The sequence below is a fragment of the Argentina silus genome, assembly GCF_951799395.1.
Source record: "Argentina silus genome assembly, chromosome: 9".
NCBI lineage: Eukaryota > Metazoa > Chordata > Actinopteri > Argentiniformes > Argentinidae > Argentina > Argentina silus.
The window spans coordinates 5,373,900-5,390,097 of record NC_139663.1 but is presented as its reverse complement, the minus strand read 5'-3'; the positions used below and the strand labels follow the sequence as shown (position 1 = coordinate 5,390,097).

The window sequence follows — 16,198 nt, the reverse complement described above, 5'->3', positions numbered from 1 at the left end:
CTGCAGTTGAAACTACAGCAAGTGCTTTCTGCTGGCTGCATACCGTACAGTATTATTTCCAAGACACTCAATGCCTTACAGTCCCCATGTCATCTATTCAATATGAATCTGACCTGAATCTGACCCTCTTTAGTCGGTAGCCATTGTAAAGATCTCCCTCTGGGCTGAGTAAGTCTAATGCGTGGCAGACAAGCCATTGAAATCAGGCCTCTCTTCTTTGACTCCCAAACCTACTCCAATGTCCATTTATTCATTGAGTGTTGCTATTAATGGACATAAAAGCCAAGCTGTTGCAGAGTGGTGAAAATCTTGGTGAAATCTTCCTGAGACCTTATTCACTACCTTACAGGGCTGCCCTGTAAAAGACTCCACTTGTGAACAGACATTACACCTTGATTCAGTAAAGGGTGTGTCCTGCGTATTGTCTGACCCCAGCAGAGGGAATAAGTGGTCCACTGCAGTGGTGTATGAAGTAAATGTCAGGATAAATAGTGTGGGAGCAGTGAGTGAGAGCCTATAACAAGGGTGGCAGGGTGCAGTGTAGGAATAGCAGCAGGACACACTGTGGTGGTGGAAGAGAGAGAACAGGGCAACTCTATGGTCCCGTGCTCTGACAATGGGGGGGGGGGGGGTCACAGCAGAGGTCACTGTTATGTAAATGATGAAATCTGAGTAATATGCACACCTGTTACATGCTCCGTTAAGCAAAATTGAAAATCAATCCAGGAGATGCAGTGCGGTGATCATGTAATCTGCTGTCTAACGCATTTGATAATCTGAGTGTTTGTTATTGATCTGTTAAATCTGATCAACAGAGATGTGAGATAATGTAATCAGTGCATGCTCCCTCTTGCGCTACCTAAAATGGTGCATCATAAGTGCTTAGTTCACAAGGGCATGCCCCTCCCCAAAGCGATCCAATTTGACAATGCAATACTACATTTCACTTCATAAACGTCAAGCTTTCACAGAATATTAGCATTTCCAATTTAAGGACTAGGAGACAACAGTCATCAGCTAGCACATCTGCAATGTTTCAGAGTAAAATACCCTGTCTTTGTTTTTGATTGATCTCCATTTCCTCTCCAATAGTGCACATATGGCAAACTAATTGATCTGGCTTCGGGGAATTAAACCTTCCTGTAAAACATTGTTCGGCACACCGCCTTTTATCTACATAGCATTCTGTACAACTGTTCTTTACGGCCCAAATGATTCAGTTTAACAAGCAAATAGATGGTAGATAGAAGGATGATAAAAAGGTAACAGACTTCAAAAGGAGTTTCTGGGCCAGATTGTCAATGGCAGTGTACTGGATGCCTCTGACTGATTCAGGTCATATGGAAATCAGACAACAGTAATGGCAAATGTGGAATGTAGTTCATGGTCAGTAAAAGAGAGCAGCTATTCAAGGTCAACTTCTTATGCAATGGTAAATGCTCAGGGGAATCACTGGAGTCTTTTACATTGTTGTATTGATCCCAAATTGACTCCAAATGAACTATAATTCCTGCTCATAACATTTTACTTACAATCCATCTAGTAATTTTCCAATTCATGCATGTGTTATAGAGCAACAACTGCAACAAATTACAACAAAACCAAAAACAGCTCTATTATTTAACTCAGTTTGTCACACCATAATCATATTTAACAGAGATATGATAATATATCTGTTCTTTTGTAAATGTTTGATACACAGTGTAGGCCTACATTTCCTTTCATACCTCCGACCACAGCTTGCACAGGTTTGGTTGTGCAACACTTCCCCTTACTGGAGAAAAAATGAATGTCCACATTGTAATTCATTCATTTTTCTACAAACAATGTTGATGATGAGTGAATGAAATGTTTGTTTTAGTTTTGGTTTATTTATTTTTGCCAGTGGATAATGTGTAACATATACATTAATAAACTGAACAAATTAAGAATTAAAGTCAAAGGTAGAGTGAGGACAGTTTCATGCTGATAGGAATAATACAATGCTTTATGGCTCATGCGACAATATATCATCAAAATGACACTGGGTTGATCATTGCGTGGGCAAAGCTTAATTAATTGTGAAGGAATTAATCAATTAATATAAACAGTATAGGAGACAGTGAATCATTACATAAGACCTACAGTACCTGCACTTCCTTACTTAAACTGAGGGTAGGCTCAGGTGACGAATCATTCACTCCACAACCAGCTGTCAAAACAAGGTCCCTTATGAGGGATTAGTCTTTTCAATTACTGGTAGGTAGCAGTTACCAGTCTGGAACCCAAATGAATTGTTTTGTGCCTATGACAACCAGTTCAATGAAATAAACTCATTACCCTTTCTTTGTTACTTCAGGCACCTCCCCTGTATGGTAGGCTACGTCCCTCAAGAGATGCACTTAAGCATAGTCGACTAGAAGGACAAAAGGCAGGTGGAACAACATCTATGAGCGAAGACACTGGGCTCGATGACAGTTCTGTAGTGGTTGTTTACACAAAAACATGAAATCAATCCCGGGACACTTTTCAAGTAATTACTTCAGGATTATAGTCAACCACATACAGTAAGGATGATTGTCAATTACATTGATTGAATTCACTCACAGGCAGTTTACTTGTGTGTTTGCGTGACCACTAGTCTAACAGAGGCCTTTATAAGAGTCACCTCAGCTGTGCTCATAGTTGAAGAGGAGAGCCGAAGGTTAAGCAAGGATCTCTGAGTGGCTAAAGGTAGGGTACTATTCCTTCTGATAACCATTACCTTTTTAATTAAACAACTTGTTTCATTTTTGCTGTCACCTATCTTGGCTGTACCATGCCTCTATCTGACTTACTACTCTGAGTGACAGGAGAACGTGCAGGGATGAGATCCTTCAACCACCACATTTTGAAATGTCTCTTCTCTCTGGTCTTACTCACTGGTAAGACTATCTTTCATCAATAGGTTTTGTGGAACACTGTTTTCCTTAACAATAACAAGTGAAACCACAACAATGAGCAGTCAGGTTACATTTGTCATCTAAATAAAACATCTGATATGACATGTTAAATATAATTATTTGAATTTCTCAAAGCTGTGCAGTATTCTTTAGCTCTTTAGACATGTTTAGATCTAGAGGGCATCATCACTCCTCACAGATGATGAGCCACTGACTTAGCAGTAAACGCCTGTCTGTGTACTCAGTGTGCAGTGCTACCACTCCATCCTGCACGAGCCGTCGATGTCTGGCCAAAATGCTGATTGAAGGGAGCGTCATCAGTCAGCCGCAGGTTCCGAATTGTACCCATACAGTTAGAGTGCCATTGATTACCTACCAAACTCTGTCTGTGGCGAGTATTTTTTCTGTTCCTTTGATTAAGGCCATTACAGTGTGTTATAACTATTTATTTTATCATCGGGACATTTGATGATTTATGATTTTCTTCTTAACAGGACACTAAAAACCTTCAATTTACTAGTAAACTGGAAATCGCAATGGTGAGTTTACTAAGGCCTATAAACTTGAAGGAAACATTAAACTGAACCGGACATTTCACAATATTTTTTTTATACTTCTGATTCCAAACCACAGGAATGGTCAGACCCTGACTTGGCTTGGAACACATCAGTCTACAACTATAGCAAGGTGGTCCTGCCAGTGGATGAATTCTGGACTCCAGACCTTAGTGTGTCTAACGCGTGAGTCCTTTTTAGTCCGATTCCAAAAACCTTTGGTACAGTAGGGTTAATGTCGTCTGAGGTCACTATACTGTACTTCCTGGAATGAAAGGATTGCATCTAGGTGCACTTTTGCTGTAGTGTATACGGTTAACTTTGCCATCATCTTAATTCATGTGTTTAACTGGTTGAAAAAACGCATTGCATTTGTGAAGACATGTAAGAGTGAGAGTATAAACAGTGTCTGTCCACCTCCCACGTCTGTAGAGTGAAAACACATATGAGGCCAGGCTCCAAAGATTTACTGGTGTATAGCAATGGGACTATAGACCACACTGTCTTATTGACGACTGTTGTGGGCTGTGAGATCAGCCTGCTCAGATATCCTTATGCGTTCGACTCCTGCCCTATTGCCCTCAACGCCTGGTCCCTGAACGGTAAGCTTAGAACTCCAATCCCCACACACAACCAATCAAAAAGTACCACATTCAGTAAATGACAAAACAATTCCAAACTTGTTTTTGAAAAAAAATGGCTATCCATAGATATGATAAACATATATTGTGTTATAATAAACCATGATCTTTGAGCGATATCTTGTTGCTTTTCCAGCATGTGGTGTGCTTCTAATGTTCGATGAAGTGGAAGTGACTGGTGCTGACGGTGGGGACTGGCTTACCACAACGGTGACCATCGATACAAATAGAACTAGTAGAGATGACCGCAACTTCCTCTGGGTAAGTATGTACTCTTGTGGACTTTTTAGAGGACATCTGAGCATACTGTGCCTTATTTATTACCATTTTTAAATGCATAGCTTATACATAACCGATTTTACCATTTGTCGATCCTTAGGGCAAACAGGTCCACTTTGCTTTGATGTCAAACAAAAGCACAAATGCGTGTACTGTAAGAAGTAATTGTTTCTGTCTGGCCTACCTGACCCTACAGGTGTCCCTCGAGCTCCGATCCTTCAACCCATTTGTGAGTCTGCTCTTGCCCAGTATATTGATCATACTGGCTGACGTGGTGAGCTTTGCCCTGCCGCTGGGAGGGGGCGAGCGCATCTCCTTCAAGATTACACTAGTGCTCAGCTTCATCATGTTCATCACCGTCCTGAACAACCTTCTCCCTGGGGACAGCCAGTGCAGCCCCATCGTCAGTAAGTTACCTGCATGTGCAACACACACACACACACACACACACACACACACACACACACACACACACACACACACACACACACACACACACACACACACACACACACACACACACACAACATTTTTGTCCGTAGTGTATACGGCAGTACTCACATCCTGATACACTCACACTTCTCTGGTTTTACTCCACAGGGTACCACTTCTGCGTGTGTCTGAACTTTTTAGTGGTGAGTTTGTTGCAGTCTATGGTGCTCACACGCCTAGCAAAGAGTGGCACTCTCTTGCCTTTCTGCCTACCCAAGTGGTCGAAGTCCAAGATCGCACCCCTAGAAGACACGGACGACGAGGAAGAGAGAGATGAAGGTAACCTACAGTACATCATTCAATTCTCCCAGTTCACAACTTCAAGTTAGCCTTTGTTTATCATGTTGATTATTCATAATAAACTCAAATCAAGCTTGTTTTATCAATCATATAATGTGTAGCAAATAGTGGGTGAGATCAACCTGACAAATGTCTAACAGTAATCCTCTACATACAGCATCTGACATGTCATTGATTGTATTTCTCTTTCCCTTTGTCTAGAATCTAAATCTAATATCAGTGTCATAAAACTAAAAGCACAAGAGCATGAGAGTGCTACATTGGAGAAGGTGGTGAACTTCCTGGAAAACATGGCAGCCCGAGACAAGAAGATAGAGAGATTCCAGGGCTTTGCCAACAAAGTGGACAAAATCTGTTTTTCGATCTACTTCACAATCATCATCATCTACACAGCCATCATTATTTATATGTACACAGGTTATTCATGTGATATTGATCATTTTGATTTCTGGGACGACGAATCGATGAGTAACTTAACTTTCTTTTCATAAATATCAGGTGATTTATTACAGGTGTGGTTGTTCCAAAAAGAAGCTACTTTTTGAGTATATAAGTGAAATAAATGAATGTATGCATTCTTCAATGGCTTTGACAAGATTTATTTAAATACATTTGAAACTAACCTGTAATAAGGGGAAATGGGGAATATTACATAAGCAAGGACTCCAAAGAACTGTAATACATATATGAAATGGGGTCTCTACAATATAATCTTATAGTATCCCTCAACAGTGTGGGAAGAAAGGCTACAGTACATTCAGGCTACAGTACAATGATCCACAACCTCAGGCTGAAGTGTCAAATAGTCTTTCAATCATCTCCTCCACCTGCTCAGGACAGTACTTGTGGTATCTCTCAGGGTTCTTGGTGAAATCAACATTGCCAAATCTGTGTGAAATAAATCATCATAATAAAGGAATTTATTGAACCACTTGTCTGCTATTCACACTGAACATCACTCAGCACTGTACTTTATGCCATATTCAACCATTTTTATGCTAGTGTTCAGCGCTAGCTTACTGTGGCTCCTCACCTTTGCAGAAAGGCTCTGTAGGCCTTGGACACATCCTCTATCTGGGCCTGACAGATGGCAGCACGCAGATCTTTATCTGGGATGGCCCAGCCTTTTTGAACCTTACAGAGCTCCTCCAGTCCCTCATTGAAGGCCTGGGAGGACACAAGGTCAAGGGTGAAAAGTGAAAGCACAGGGTGGTCAATGTCATCACAATCCCTAGGACGCCATTTTGGTTCTCAAAGCTTGTGACAATCCAGTTCCCTTAGAATCAGGTGAGGATGTGATGAAAGAGGTGTCATATCTTACAATGGTCCTTGAGGGTTCTTCTTACCTTGTACTTGTCTTTTATCATCTGACGGTCCTTTTCTTTCAACTGTGGGTCGCAAGGTAGGAGTAGGTAAGGTTTATTGAGTTTTATGATTTTAAAAAACGACAAGGCAGTACAGATTATACATATTCATTTTCATTACATTATATGAGACAGCATGAGACTGGTCTTGGGACCCAAATGCCCCAAGGCAGTGAATGGGGCACTGCTTTGCAGAGGTTGCCGTCCTTCGGATGAGACGGTAAATCGATTTCCCGACTCCAGAGTTGTTAAAAGATCTCATGGCACTTATCACAAGAGAAGGCATGTTAATGCCGGTGTCCTGGCTAAATTCCCAATCTGGCCCTTGTACTATAATGGCCACTTAATCCACCCTCACCTTGTCACCAATCTTAATGTTGGACAGATTCTTGTCAGTCAGGCACTCTGTCACCTTCAGCCAACTAAAACACACAAAGACACATTCACTCCACTGGTGACTAGTCAGACATGTTCAGAAGCACATTCATAGTTTGATTTGCTAACAATTGTAGCAAAGAGGGCACAATTTAGCAGTATTCATGGGGAGGAATTAAGACCATCTTTCCCTCCCGTCTTCCTCTCACCTGTGCTGGTACACCTGCCTCTGCTGTCCAATCAGCTTCCCGTACATAACTTCTGGATCACTACCACTGCTTCTCACCAGTTCAAACAGTGTTGACCTGCAGATAGATTTCCCTGTGATATCTATCTTGATACTGTTAGAAATGTTACATGCTTACTCCTCAAACACTGAGCTACACTGGCCAAGATGTACTGTAGATGTCCAAATAACCATGACAGATCTGTAATATTGCATGTCATATTCGATGATTAGTGATATTGGTTTTTGATAGCTGTGTTGAAAACGGTTATTGCCAAGGTTTGCCAAGAAACAAAAGAAAAAGTGCAAGTACTTCTTCAGGGACTTTAGTATGTAGTTGTAGTTGTTGAGGAGAAAGATGGCACTCAGGGCAGGGTCCTCGTATACCTTTGCCTTAGTCCGGAGATTAAGCTGGAGATTGTCAAGCACTCTACCTGTGGAAGGATATCAGACACCTCAACTACACACACAACACGTGGAGGCAGTCATGGGTCTAGAAACACCACCTGTAGCATTGTCTTACGACAGGTGGCGTCATTCCTACGCGACACTCTTGAGCCTCGACCAGCGCAGACAGAGTTTTGCTATCTGACGTGAGACAATGCACCTGTAGCTGATTTATAACATTAGAAACATTTTGGAACGCTTACAGATGTAAGGACTTAGTGCGTTCACGCTGGACTGCTGACTGTACGTATTACTATCTTCTTTGCTCTCTGACAACTCTTTCTTTGAGATGACAGATGACTTTTCCTCTGAAGAAAAAAAAAACTGTCTTGCACTTACTTTATTTCTTAAATAGATTAAAAAGTAAGAAACCAAATCAACTACAGTACATTTTGTAACATATCAAACAGATAGTTTAAAAACAAGAGAAATACCCCTTACCTGTATCTTGTTGAATGTCCAGGACACTATTAAACACCTTCATAGTTAGATTACTAGTTAGATTACCAATTCCTGCATCGTGGGGAGGCAGTATGGACATAACTGTGTTTGGCAGGTCCAGCAACTGCTGGAGGAACAGAATGGTCTGGAGGTAGAAGAGACACACAAACATGGACACCCTTGGCTGACATTCTCAAGAACACCCCCAAATGTAAAACCAACAACAATATCAATTGGCACTTTTTAAGCACATCTGTATATTTGATGAGTTTTAATTAAAAGGAAACTAAACAGAGGAGAAGAGAACTGTTACATTGCTGTTGAGCTCATGAACTGTTCCATCCTTGGGTGTGTTCTCTTTATCAGGGTTGCTCTGTGAGAAAGAAGGAGAACTTGGCTGTCAGTGGTCTGTCTGATTACATAGAATACATTCTTTAAAATTGTCAAGCAAGAGCTGATCTTGCTGGATGAAAGGGGGTCTTAAATGCAGATACTTAAAATCCTAAATAAATGGGTAAATGCTTAGAATGTTGTACCTTGACGTAAGCAGCAAGTTCTTCCAATGCTTTGGCTCCTGTGGCCTTCATGGCCATGTTGAATTTGGAGACCTTGGCCTTGGTGATGTCTGATGATGTAAGCTGAAACCCAACATAAAACACATCTCTCAAGTATACAGTATCCTGAGAACCCCTAAACACAAATACAAAACGCTAATTTCTCAATCTATAGAGCAGAACCTCCAGCATGTCTTTAAAATCCTGCGCCATCACCGTAAGACAGTACAAGACAGGTAACATGGTGATGACGGCAAAGTGTTCATGACGCGAACATGCTCTCCTGGTCGAGGAGATGATGCTCTCCCCATCCTGGATGAAGTTGTGCAGCGCCACCTAAAGGGAAGGTATATCTTTCTGTTTGTTTGGGAGTACAACACATCACTACGTTTTATTACAGTGGGTTGTGTCCCTCCCCCTTCATCTTTGATGTATCTCTAACCTGGATGAGAGAATCAAAGGTCTTTGAGCAGGAGGCTGGAGGGAAGACTTTGGACAGCATATTGTATTCTTTGGTGGCAAGGAACACAAAGGCTCTGGTGTAGCAGATAAAGGTGTCAATCTCAATCTGATCCACAATCAACATGCTTTCCCTCCCTAAATGATGACAAGACATGGGTGACAGTCAAGCTACCCTTCAATACAGGCCTCTCATCTATGGCAGATAATAGCAATAACATTATTATCATACTGTTCTTATTGTGTAGGTGATGTGCATTAAGGTGGAGTGACCTCTCTGACCTGTTGTCTTTGTCTTCTTGGCAGGGGAATCCATGTGCTTGCTCTGCATAGCTGGGCTTAGATACATGTAGCTTCCTGAAGAAACACTACCCTTGCGAAAGTGGTCTTTAAAACCCTTCATGGAACGGTCTAACTGAGTTGACCGAACCTGGGCGTAAAAGCTCATGGGGTCTGGGGAGACATTTTAAAAACGAACATCATGGTCAAAGAACATGGATAACATGGTGTGGATGAGATGATATACAAGGGTCCTACAGCTTGTTCAGTTACTATGTTCAAGAGTTATTTGATTTTATTGAACTTAATATTCATATTCCCCATCCTCAAATAGAACAGATCACATTCATCATGTGCTGCTTTCACTTACTGAAAGGTGGGCGGGACTTGAGTTTGCTGAAGCATGGGAGGGGCTCCAGAGATGGGTGCCTATCTAGTGACAGGGTTTTCAGTCGGCTGAATGGCTTGATGGCTGACATCTTGGTGAGAGGGCTGATTGGTTCCAGTTTTTCATGGGACTCTATTGCTGGCTCCTTATCTTGGGATGGGGTTCTCTCCAGGGACAGCGTTTTGAGATTGTGGCGTGTCTTCAGGGTGAACATCTTGATGAGAGAGCTGCTGGGCTCCAGTGGTGCAAAGAAGTCCAGTGGTGGATTCTTGTCTAGTGATGGGTTTCTGTCTAGTGAGAGTGTTTTGAGATTGCAGAGTGTCTTTAGGGACGACATCTTGGTTGAGACCAGGGGTCCAAGGTGGTCTTGTGGGTTTCTGTCTAGAGACAGCGTTTTGAGCTTGCCAACTACTCTCAAAGGCCCACTTCTTTTAGCTGTCATGGTAACATCCTCTTTGCTGCGCATCTTATCATCTGGATTAACACTGAGAGAATTAGCCATTTCTCTGTTCTCCCTTATACATACATCACTGTACCTTACTTACAGCTGTAGTAACAGTTAAGAGCTCCCCCTGTGGGTAAAATACATAAACTACAGGTGTGAGTTACCTGTGTATTCTGTCAGCCAGGTGGAGATGGATATGATGTCCTGAAGCACAGTCTTAGGCAAGAGATCCACAATCTCCTCCTCCACATCTTTAGACCCTTCCTTTGTAGCCCACATGTCCAGTATGTAAGTGGCAGTCATAGGCCTGCTGTAGCGCACCAACAGGGTACGGAACTCAGACTCCATCAGTGGCTTAACCCTCTCTAATCTGACTTTCTGCAAGAATATTTCGAAAATACAGATCCTGTGAGTTTTAGATATAGATATACTACTTGCACTACCGTGCTCTCCAAATGGGAGTTGAATCTATTTTTGACCATGTTTAAGTTACTACTAAACATACTACTTGAATAAAATAGCTTGACTAAAAGAAAGAGGGCAACCAGACTGTACAAGCACAGTGTTACCAGCATGTTCAACTCAGGCCCATCTGGGTTGTCCTGTTGAAAGTACTCAACAGCACTCTTGATCTGGCGAAGACAGGCCATATAATCTGGTAGTATACCTGTAGGCCTTCGTAAAGAAACAAAGACACTGATGGGCATGGTGACACACAGAAACTAACGTATGTTTTTTCCATACTCTCTGTAACCTTCGCTCCAGTCTCATCTCACCCCTGCATGATGATCTTGTCTGTGTTCCGAGTGACTTGGTAGTGGCTGATGGCATCGTCCAAGTAGAATAAAGTTTTGTTCACAGTCTCCTTCAGCCTCATTAGGCTCTCTGTATTGTTGTGCATTGGAATGACAGAGTTCTCCAGGTGCTCAAGACGGCTCTCAAAAGATGATAGTATGGACACCTAAGACAAAACCTTTAGCTACATTGCTTCTCATCAAATGGGTATGATATCCTAAATATACATATGATTAGATTGCTTTTATTGTCTACATAGTGGACATTTGTTTTGCTCAGGTCAGCACCAACATAAGGTACAAGTAGGCTACACAAAACAACACAACCCATTACAACGGTTAAAAACCAATGTGCTGGCACTAATTAGAAAAGACTAAATGTTTACAAATGGGCCATGCCATCATTTCATCCATGCAGTTCAATTAGTGATTCCTAATCTGATGAATGATTGATACAGTTACACTTTAAATAAGATTCTGAATCTAGTATTATTCAGTTTGCTGGACAGTTGTTATTCCGGAAAGGTAGTTAAAAAAAAAAAAAAAAAGTTTGCTTACCATGCCTCTAGTTAGCTGATCACTTCTCTCCAGGCTATTACTGATGAATGACAACAGTTCTTGATCCTTGAGAGAATATTCAGGACTAACGTTTTGGAACTGGCTAAAGTAAGACATTCAAATGAAATGTGGGCTTCAAGATAGGCTACAGTTGCCAATATTCGTCCGGAAATACACAGCTGTGAATGCAGTCACTTAAAGTGGCAAGATAGCTAACACAGAACAAGATTAGCTAGCTAGCTAGCTACATGGCTGGTTGGCCAGCTAGAACGTTTGCTAACCTCCATGAGTTTTTCCTCCAGCTCCTCTCCCCACGATGGTGTTTCCTCAGTTATATTCATTACTGTTGACTTGAATAGCAGATTTCTTGGATGTTAAAATGTTTTAATTGAAAAACATTTATCATCGGTTGGGGCTCACGCGCCAAAACGCCACTGGTCGTTGGATCGCCGCCATATTACGGCCACCGTCAACAGTTCATCTTTCAACTTTCAGTAGACATACACAGATTTTCATTCCAACAGAACTTTATTGTATATTAAAAATGTTTTGCAATCATTGTACAAACAGTAGTAATCCGTTCGAGAATTAAGGAAAATAAATTAAACCAACACCAAAAAGCAACATATTTTACTAGGCTTAGAGATATTTGAACGTGTTGAAAATAACCATAGGAAACAAACCCCGTGCCCTCAGAAAAGGGAGATATCTTCCACCTGTTCAACAGGAATTAAGAAACATACTCTTTTGATAATATATGATTCATTCATGACACATTCATTTTAGAGCAGAAATGCTAGTGCTAGGGTGCCTCTTGTTTCCCGGTTGCCTGAAAAAAAGATAGCAAGTGATGATGAAATGGAGAGAATCTGTAGCATCACTGGATGTAAATATACAAAATGATACATGCACCTCATGCTCTAATGGATACAATGACTGTCTAAATAACAAAAAAGGTTACACCACAACATTTAGGATGCATACCTGTTTAAAGAGCTGGGCACCAAGATAGTTGGTTGCCATGCTCCTCAGGTTGGTCTTCCCGCCTACTTTGCAGCGCATATACCCATACAAGTTGGCCCACTGTAAGGCCACACCCATGACCACCACTGCCTGTAAGAAGATATTACAAAAGTGTTTCCCCATTAGATTAGATTGAGATGAAACAATACAACCTTCTGATTGGCCTGGGAATCCCCAACATTTTCTTTTTTTTCTTTTTTCTTTTAAAACTTATTGTTGCACTACTCTGTGGCACTGTCACCTTTGCATTTCACTGTATACTTGTATGCACGTGACAAATAAAGAATCTTGAATCTTGACATGCATAGTGTCTTACACCATAGAGCTAGAGGGGTTATGTATTAATTTCCCATTGGGAAATTGGAAATGTTTCAATTCAAATGGAGAAAAAGCGATGAACTCACCAGCCACTTAAACTTGAAGGAGAAAAGCGTGCTGAACACGAAGATGACCCAGAGGATAGGACACACAATTAGGCCTAGCCAGAAGATCCTCGACTCAGAGTTGGAGGGAACCTTTCTATTGGTTGCCTGCAGACGAGAAGAAGAAAGAAGCACAGAGTAATATTCCACAGAAAAATGTTCATGTTTGATGCTGAACATTACAGATGACTAAATCATGAACTGTACAAAACTCAGGCCCACCTTTCTGGACTCAAACACCCAGTGACTCTTTCCATCGTCATCCACCTGATTCCACCACCTCAGTCCCACCAACAACCTGCCAGTTACATTCTGACAAAGAGCAAAGGGAATCTGTCACCCATTGCATTAATCATAACACACAGAGACACAATATTATGAATATATACCCAGTCGTATCCAATTGGATGCCATCACACTGTGACATTCCACTCACCTTGACTGTCCAGAAGTCACATGAAAGAAGGAGAATGATGGTCACCATACATGCAATGAAGCTACTGCTCAGTATTTCACAGAGTAGATAGACTAATATGGCACTTGTGCGAAAGAAGAGATGGAAGAACGTGGCCAGAGGATGCCTACAACACAGAGCAGGTTTTGATTAGGTCAACATCTCTTGAAAAACAACACTTTCTTGTTCATTTTAATTCATGATCTGAGGACTCACAAGTGATCAATGTACTATGTGACAATAGAAAAATAACTTGCAAAACTCACTGGATATTTGATTTGTTCTGAGTGACTGCATCGTCGTCCTCACCAAAAAGTGGAGCATCTGCCGAATCCTGAGATGATTAAAGTCAAATGGTGAAGGCTAGCTATGTCACAGGCTAACCTGCACCCTGTCTCAATATAAAATCTCTGCCTGTACACATTCCTACTGAGTAGTACTGTCCTGTCTGGCTCAGATGTAGACAACACAAGTCAAGCAAATAATGAAATGAAAAACATTGAGTAAAAAGTCATTACAGTCGTTTGGTTGGCTAGCTTCAGTAACCGACAGAACAACAACAAGTTACATATACCCACACATGTCGTAATTAATAAATACTATTGAATTATTTATTCAACTTACTTTTATAATGCTATATATAATATAAGTTCTCACCTGTCTCAACATATTTGCCACTCGGTACCCACTCCCTGATGACGTGTAGGTAAACAAACGTTTAGGACCCTACACAGGGGTGTCTGAATAGGTTGCCTGATTAAAATTTCAGTGGCTGTTGCTGTCCTGAACTTGATGAAAGAGGAAGGAAGTATAAACAATCTGATAACATGTTTATTTACCTTCTGTATGTCATGTAGAAAAGATGTCTTCTGTCCTGTATGTATTTTGTCCTTTTCATTTTAGTTTAATATAGATTTTTTATGTTTTGATAAACAGCACAATGGTGAAAGGTTTTACAACAACAGGGGTTGCTTATTGTGTAGGCTATACAATGTGAAAGCACATCATACAGTAGGCTAAGAAACAAATGTGTAAATGCAAGATTGAGCTTTTTAAAATTGAATAGACATTTTTAATGAAAGGTCTACACTGCAGTTTTGCAGTTCAAAAGTCAATCTTTGACTGGTGACCTGGTTGTAAAGCTGAATATTTACCAGAGCTCATCAACTTTATAAACTAGGAACCTGTGCAATCATGTGATAGTCACACTGTCAGAAACAAAGGTCACCTGAAGTCCCTTCACTTCTGTCACAAGCGATCAGGATGTCAAAAACTCCAGATGTGTTCTTCCTTCTCTGTCTCCTCGGGGCAACAAACGCCCTGTACAAACAGTGGATCCCAGACACCAACTTTGAGAATAAGACCAACTGGGACAAAGGATCTGTGCCCTGTGGCAATGACAAGGTGCAGTTTTCGGCACAAAGGAAAGTGGCTGTGTATGTGGAGACGGTCCACTCTGTTCTGGAGATGAGGCTGCCACTTGATGGGGAGTTCATCCTGTCTTCAGGGGCTGGCTTCTCTGTCAGTGGCGGACAGGATCCTGGCTGTGGAGCCGGTGTCACAAACCAGTTCAAGGACTCTGAGTCTCTGCAGTGGTTCAACCCAGCTTTGTGGCAGGCGGCCTCCACAGTAGACGACCTGGAGAAAAGTCAGTTCCTGTTCTCAGTGCATGAGGAGAGCGTACCCTGCCAGTACGATGACGTGGTCTTCCAGACCCGCTCCTCGTTCCGTGTCGACGTCACCTCCAACCAGGCCAGTGTCCCTGTGCAAAGTGTATCTGTGCTAGGGCACAAGTTCAGCAGCAGCTCAGAGTACTCCCAGTACCTGAGGTCAAACTGTGGCCGGCTGCAGTTTCATGGAACCTCGTCCCTTAGCCCTGGATCTTCAGGCTGCAGTGATCCCTCTGGCTGTGACTGTGGAAACTCGGAGAACCACGTCAGGATCTGTGACAGTGTGACATGTGCTCCTCTGACTTGCAAGAAGCCACTGCGCCCTGCAGGACACTGCTGTGATGTGTGTGGTGCCATTGTCAGTGTCCAATACTCCTCTGGCTTTAAACTGGAGACTTACCGTCAGCGTCTGCATCATCTCTTCCTTGGTCTGCCATCATACAAGTCCATCCAGTTGGGCATGTCCAAAGTGCTCAGTTCCCAGTGGTTCCTGGGGGTGATCCCTCGTGAGGCCACAGCTGAGATCCAGATAGTGCTCCTGGATGGTGAGACTGGAACTCAGTCTGGTATGGTGGCGGAGGCTCTCGCTAGGGACATACTGAAGGATATCAGTTCCCAAGGCTCACACTGGGGCATTACTGGGGCAGAGTTCAAGGCCTCCTCTGGGAGTAACAGCAATGACGGATCAGGGGGAAATGCAGGAGTGGTGGTTGGAGCGGTGTTTGGGGTCCTGATTTTGGTGGCAGGCCTAGTCTTCCTGGGTTTCCTCTTTCACAGAGGCATTGTCCAAATGCCAACCATAAGCATTCCCTCTCTGAGCAGCTTGAAGAAGAGCGAAGAGAATGGGGACCTGGATGGCCCCATGGACCGTGGCTTTGACAACCCCATGTTTGACAAACCCAGCTTGATGCCTGCTGTACCTGGTTTGTATGGGAATGAAACCATCAACTCTATCTCTCTCACACAGTCAGGTGTGCATTTCGTGAACCCAGCATATGATGATAATGAAACTGATTTCAATGCCTAAAACTTACTGTACTGCATCTGTCAATATAATGTGCACAGTTTCATAATAACTTCTACGAGATAGAGTTCTAATGTAATTTGGGAAA

The 16,198-nt window shown here is 42.1% G+C and overlaps 4 protein-coding genes across 4 annotated transcripts; 2 read left to right on the top strand and 2 right to left on the bottom strand.

The window, feature by feature from the left end:
* The first annotated feature begins 3,420 nt into the window (after positions 1-3,420).
* LOC310809944 (5-hydroxytryptamine receptor 3A-like) lies at positions 3,421-6,053 on the top strand. Its single transcript, XM_083677466.1, has 7 exons — positions 3,421-3,460; positions 3,555-3,661; positions 3,908-4,077; positions 4,253-4,377; positions 4,592-4,802; positions 4,996-5,166; positions 5,389-6,053. Exons 1-7 carry the CDS (start codon positions 3,458-3,460, stop codon positions 5,676-5,678), a joined length of 1,077 nt encoding a protein of 358 aa, XP_083533592.1. The 5' UTR covers positions 3,421-3,457; the 3' UTR covers positions 5,679-6,053.
* Positions 5,973-10,513, bottom strand: LOC310809250 (exocyst complex component 7-like; the record flags this gene model as incomplete). The annotated part of the gene is made up of 13 exons (XM_083676444.1): positions 5,973-6,075; positions 6,221-6,354; positions 6,534-6,575; positions 6,910-6,973; positions 7,136-7,267; positions 7,466-7,586; positions 8,041-8,185; positions 8,577-8,678; positions 8,778-8,930; positions 9,037-9,191; positions 9,336-9,506; positions 9,703-10,011; positions 10,330-10,513. The coding sequence occupies 13 exons, from the start codon at positions 10,511-10,513 to the stop codon at positions 5,973-5,975; spliced, it is 1,815 nt and encodes a 604-aa protein (XP_083532570.1).
* A 1,519-nt stretch (positions 10,514-12,032) lies between these two features.
* LOC310809656 (Golgi apparatus membrane protein TVP23 homolog B) lies at positions 12,033-14,153 on the bottom strand. Its single transcript, XM_083677032.1, has 7 exons — positions 14,074-14,153; positions 13,683-13,750; positions 13,399-13,543; positions 13,185-13,274; positions 12,945-13,070; positions 12,502-12,630; positions 12,033-12,346 (listed from the first exon to the last, which is right to left on the bottom strand). Exons 1-7 carry the CDS (start codon positions 14,083-14,085, stop codon positions 12,320-12,322), a joined length of 597 nt encoding a protein of 198 aa, XP_083533158.1. The 5' UTR covers positions 14,086-14,153; the 3' UTR covers positions 12,033-12,319.
* A 526-nt stretch (positions 14,154-14,679) lies between these two features.
* amn (amnion associated transmembrane protein) lies at positions 14,680-16,113 on the top strand (the record flags this gene model as incomplete). Its single annotated transcript, XM_083676563.1, has 1 exon — positions 14,680-16,113. The coding sequence occupies one exon, from the start codon at positions 14,680-14,682 to the stop codon at positions 16,111-16,113; it is 1,434 nt and encodes a 477-aa protein (XP_083532689.1).
* Positions 16,114-16,198: the final 85 nt, after the last annotated feature.

Coding starts and splice junctions, on each gene's coding strand:
- LOC310809944 (XM_083677466.1), top strand. Junction 3,662..3,907: donor GACCTTAGTGTGTCTAACGC/GTGAGTCCTTTT, acceptor CCACGTCTGTAG/AGTGAAAACACATATGAGGC. Junction 4,803..4,995: donor CCAGTGCAGCCCCATCGTCA/GTAAGTTACCTG, acceptor TTTACTCCACAG/GGTACCACTTCTGCGTGTGT.
- LOC310809656 (XM_083677032.1), bottom strand. Junction 13,275..13,398: donor GTGACTTCTGGACAGTCAAG/GTGAGTGGAATG, acceptor GCTCTTTGTCAG/AATGTAACTGGCAGGTTGTT. Junction 13,071..13,184: donor GGGTGTTTGAGTCCAGAAAG/GTGGGCCTGAGT, acceptor TCTCGTCTGCAG/GCAACCAATAGAAAGGTTCC.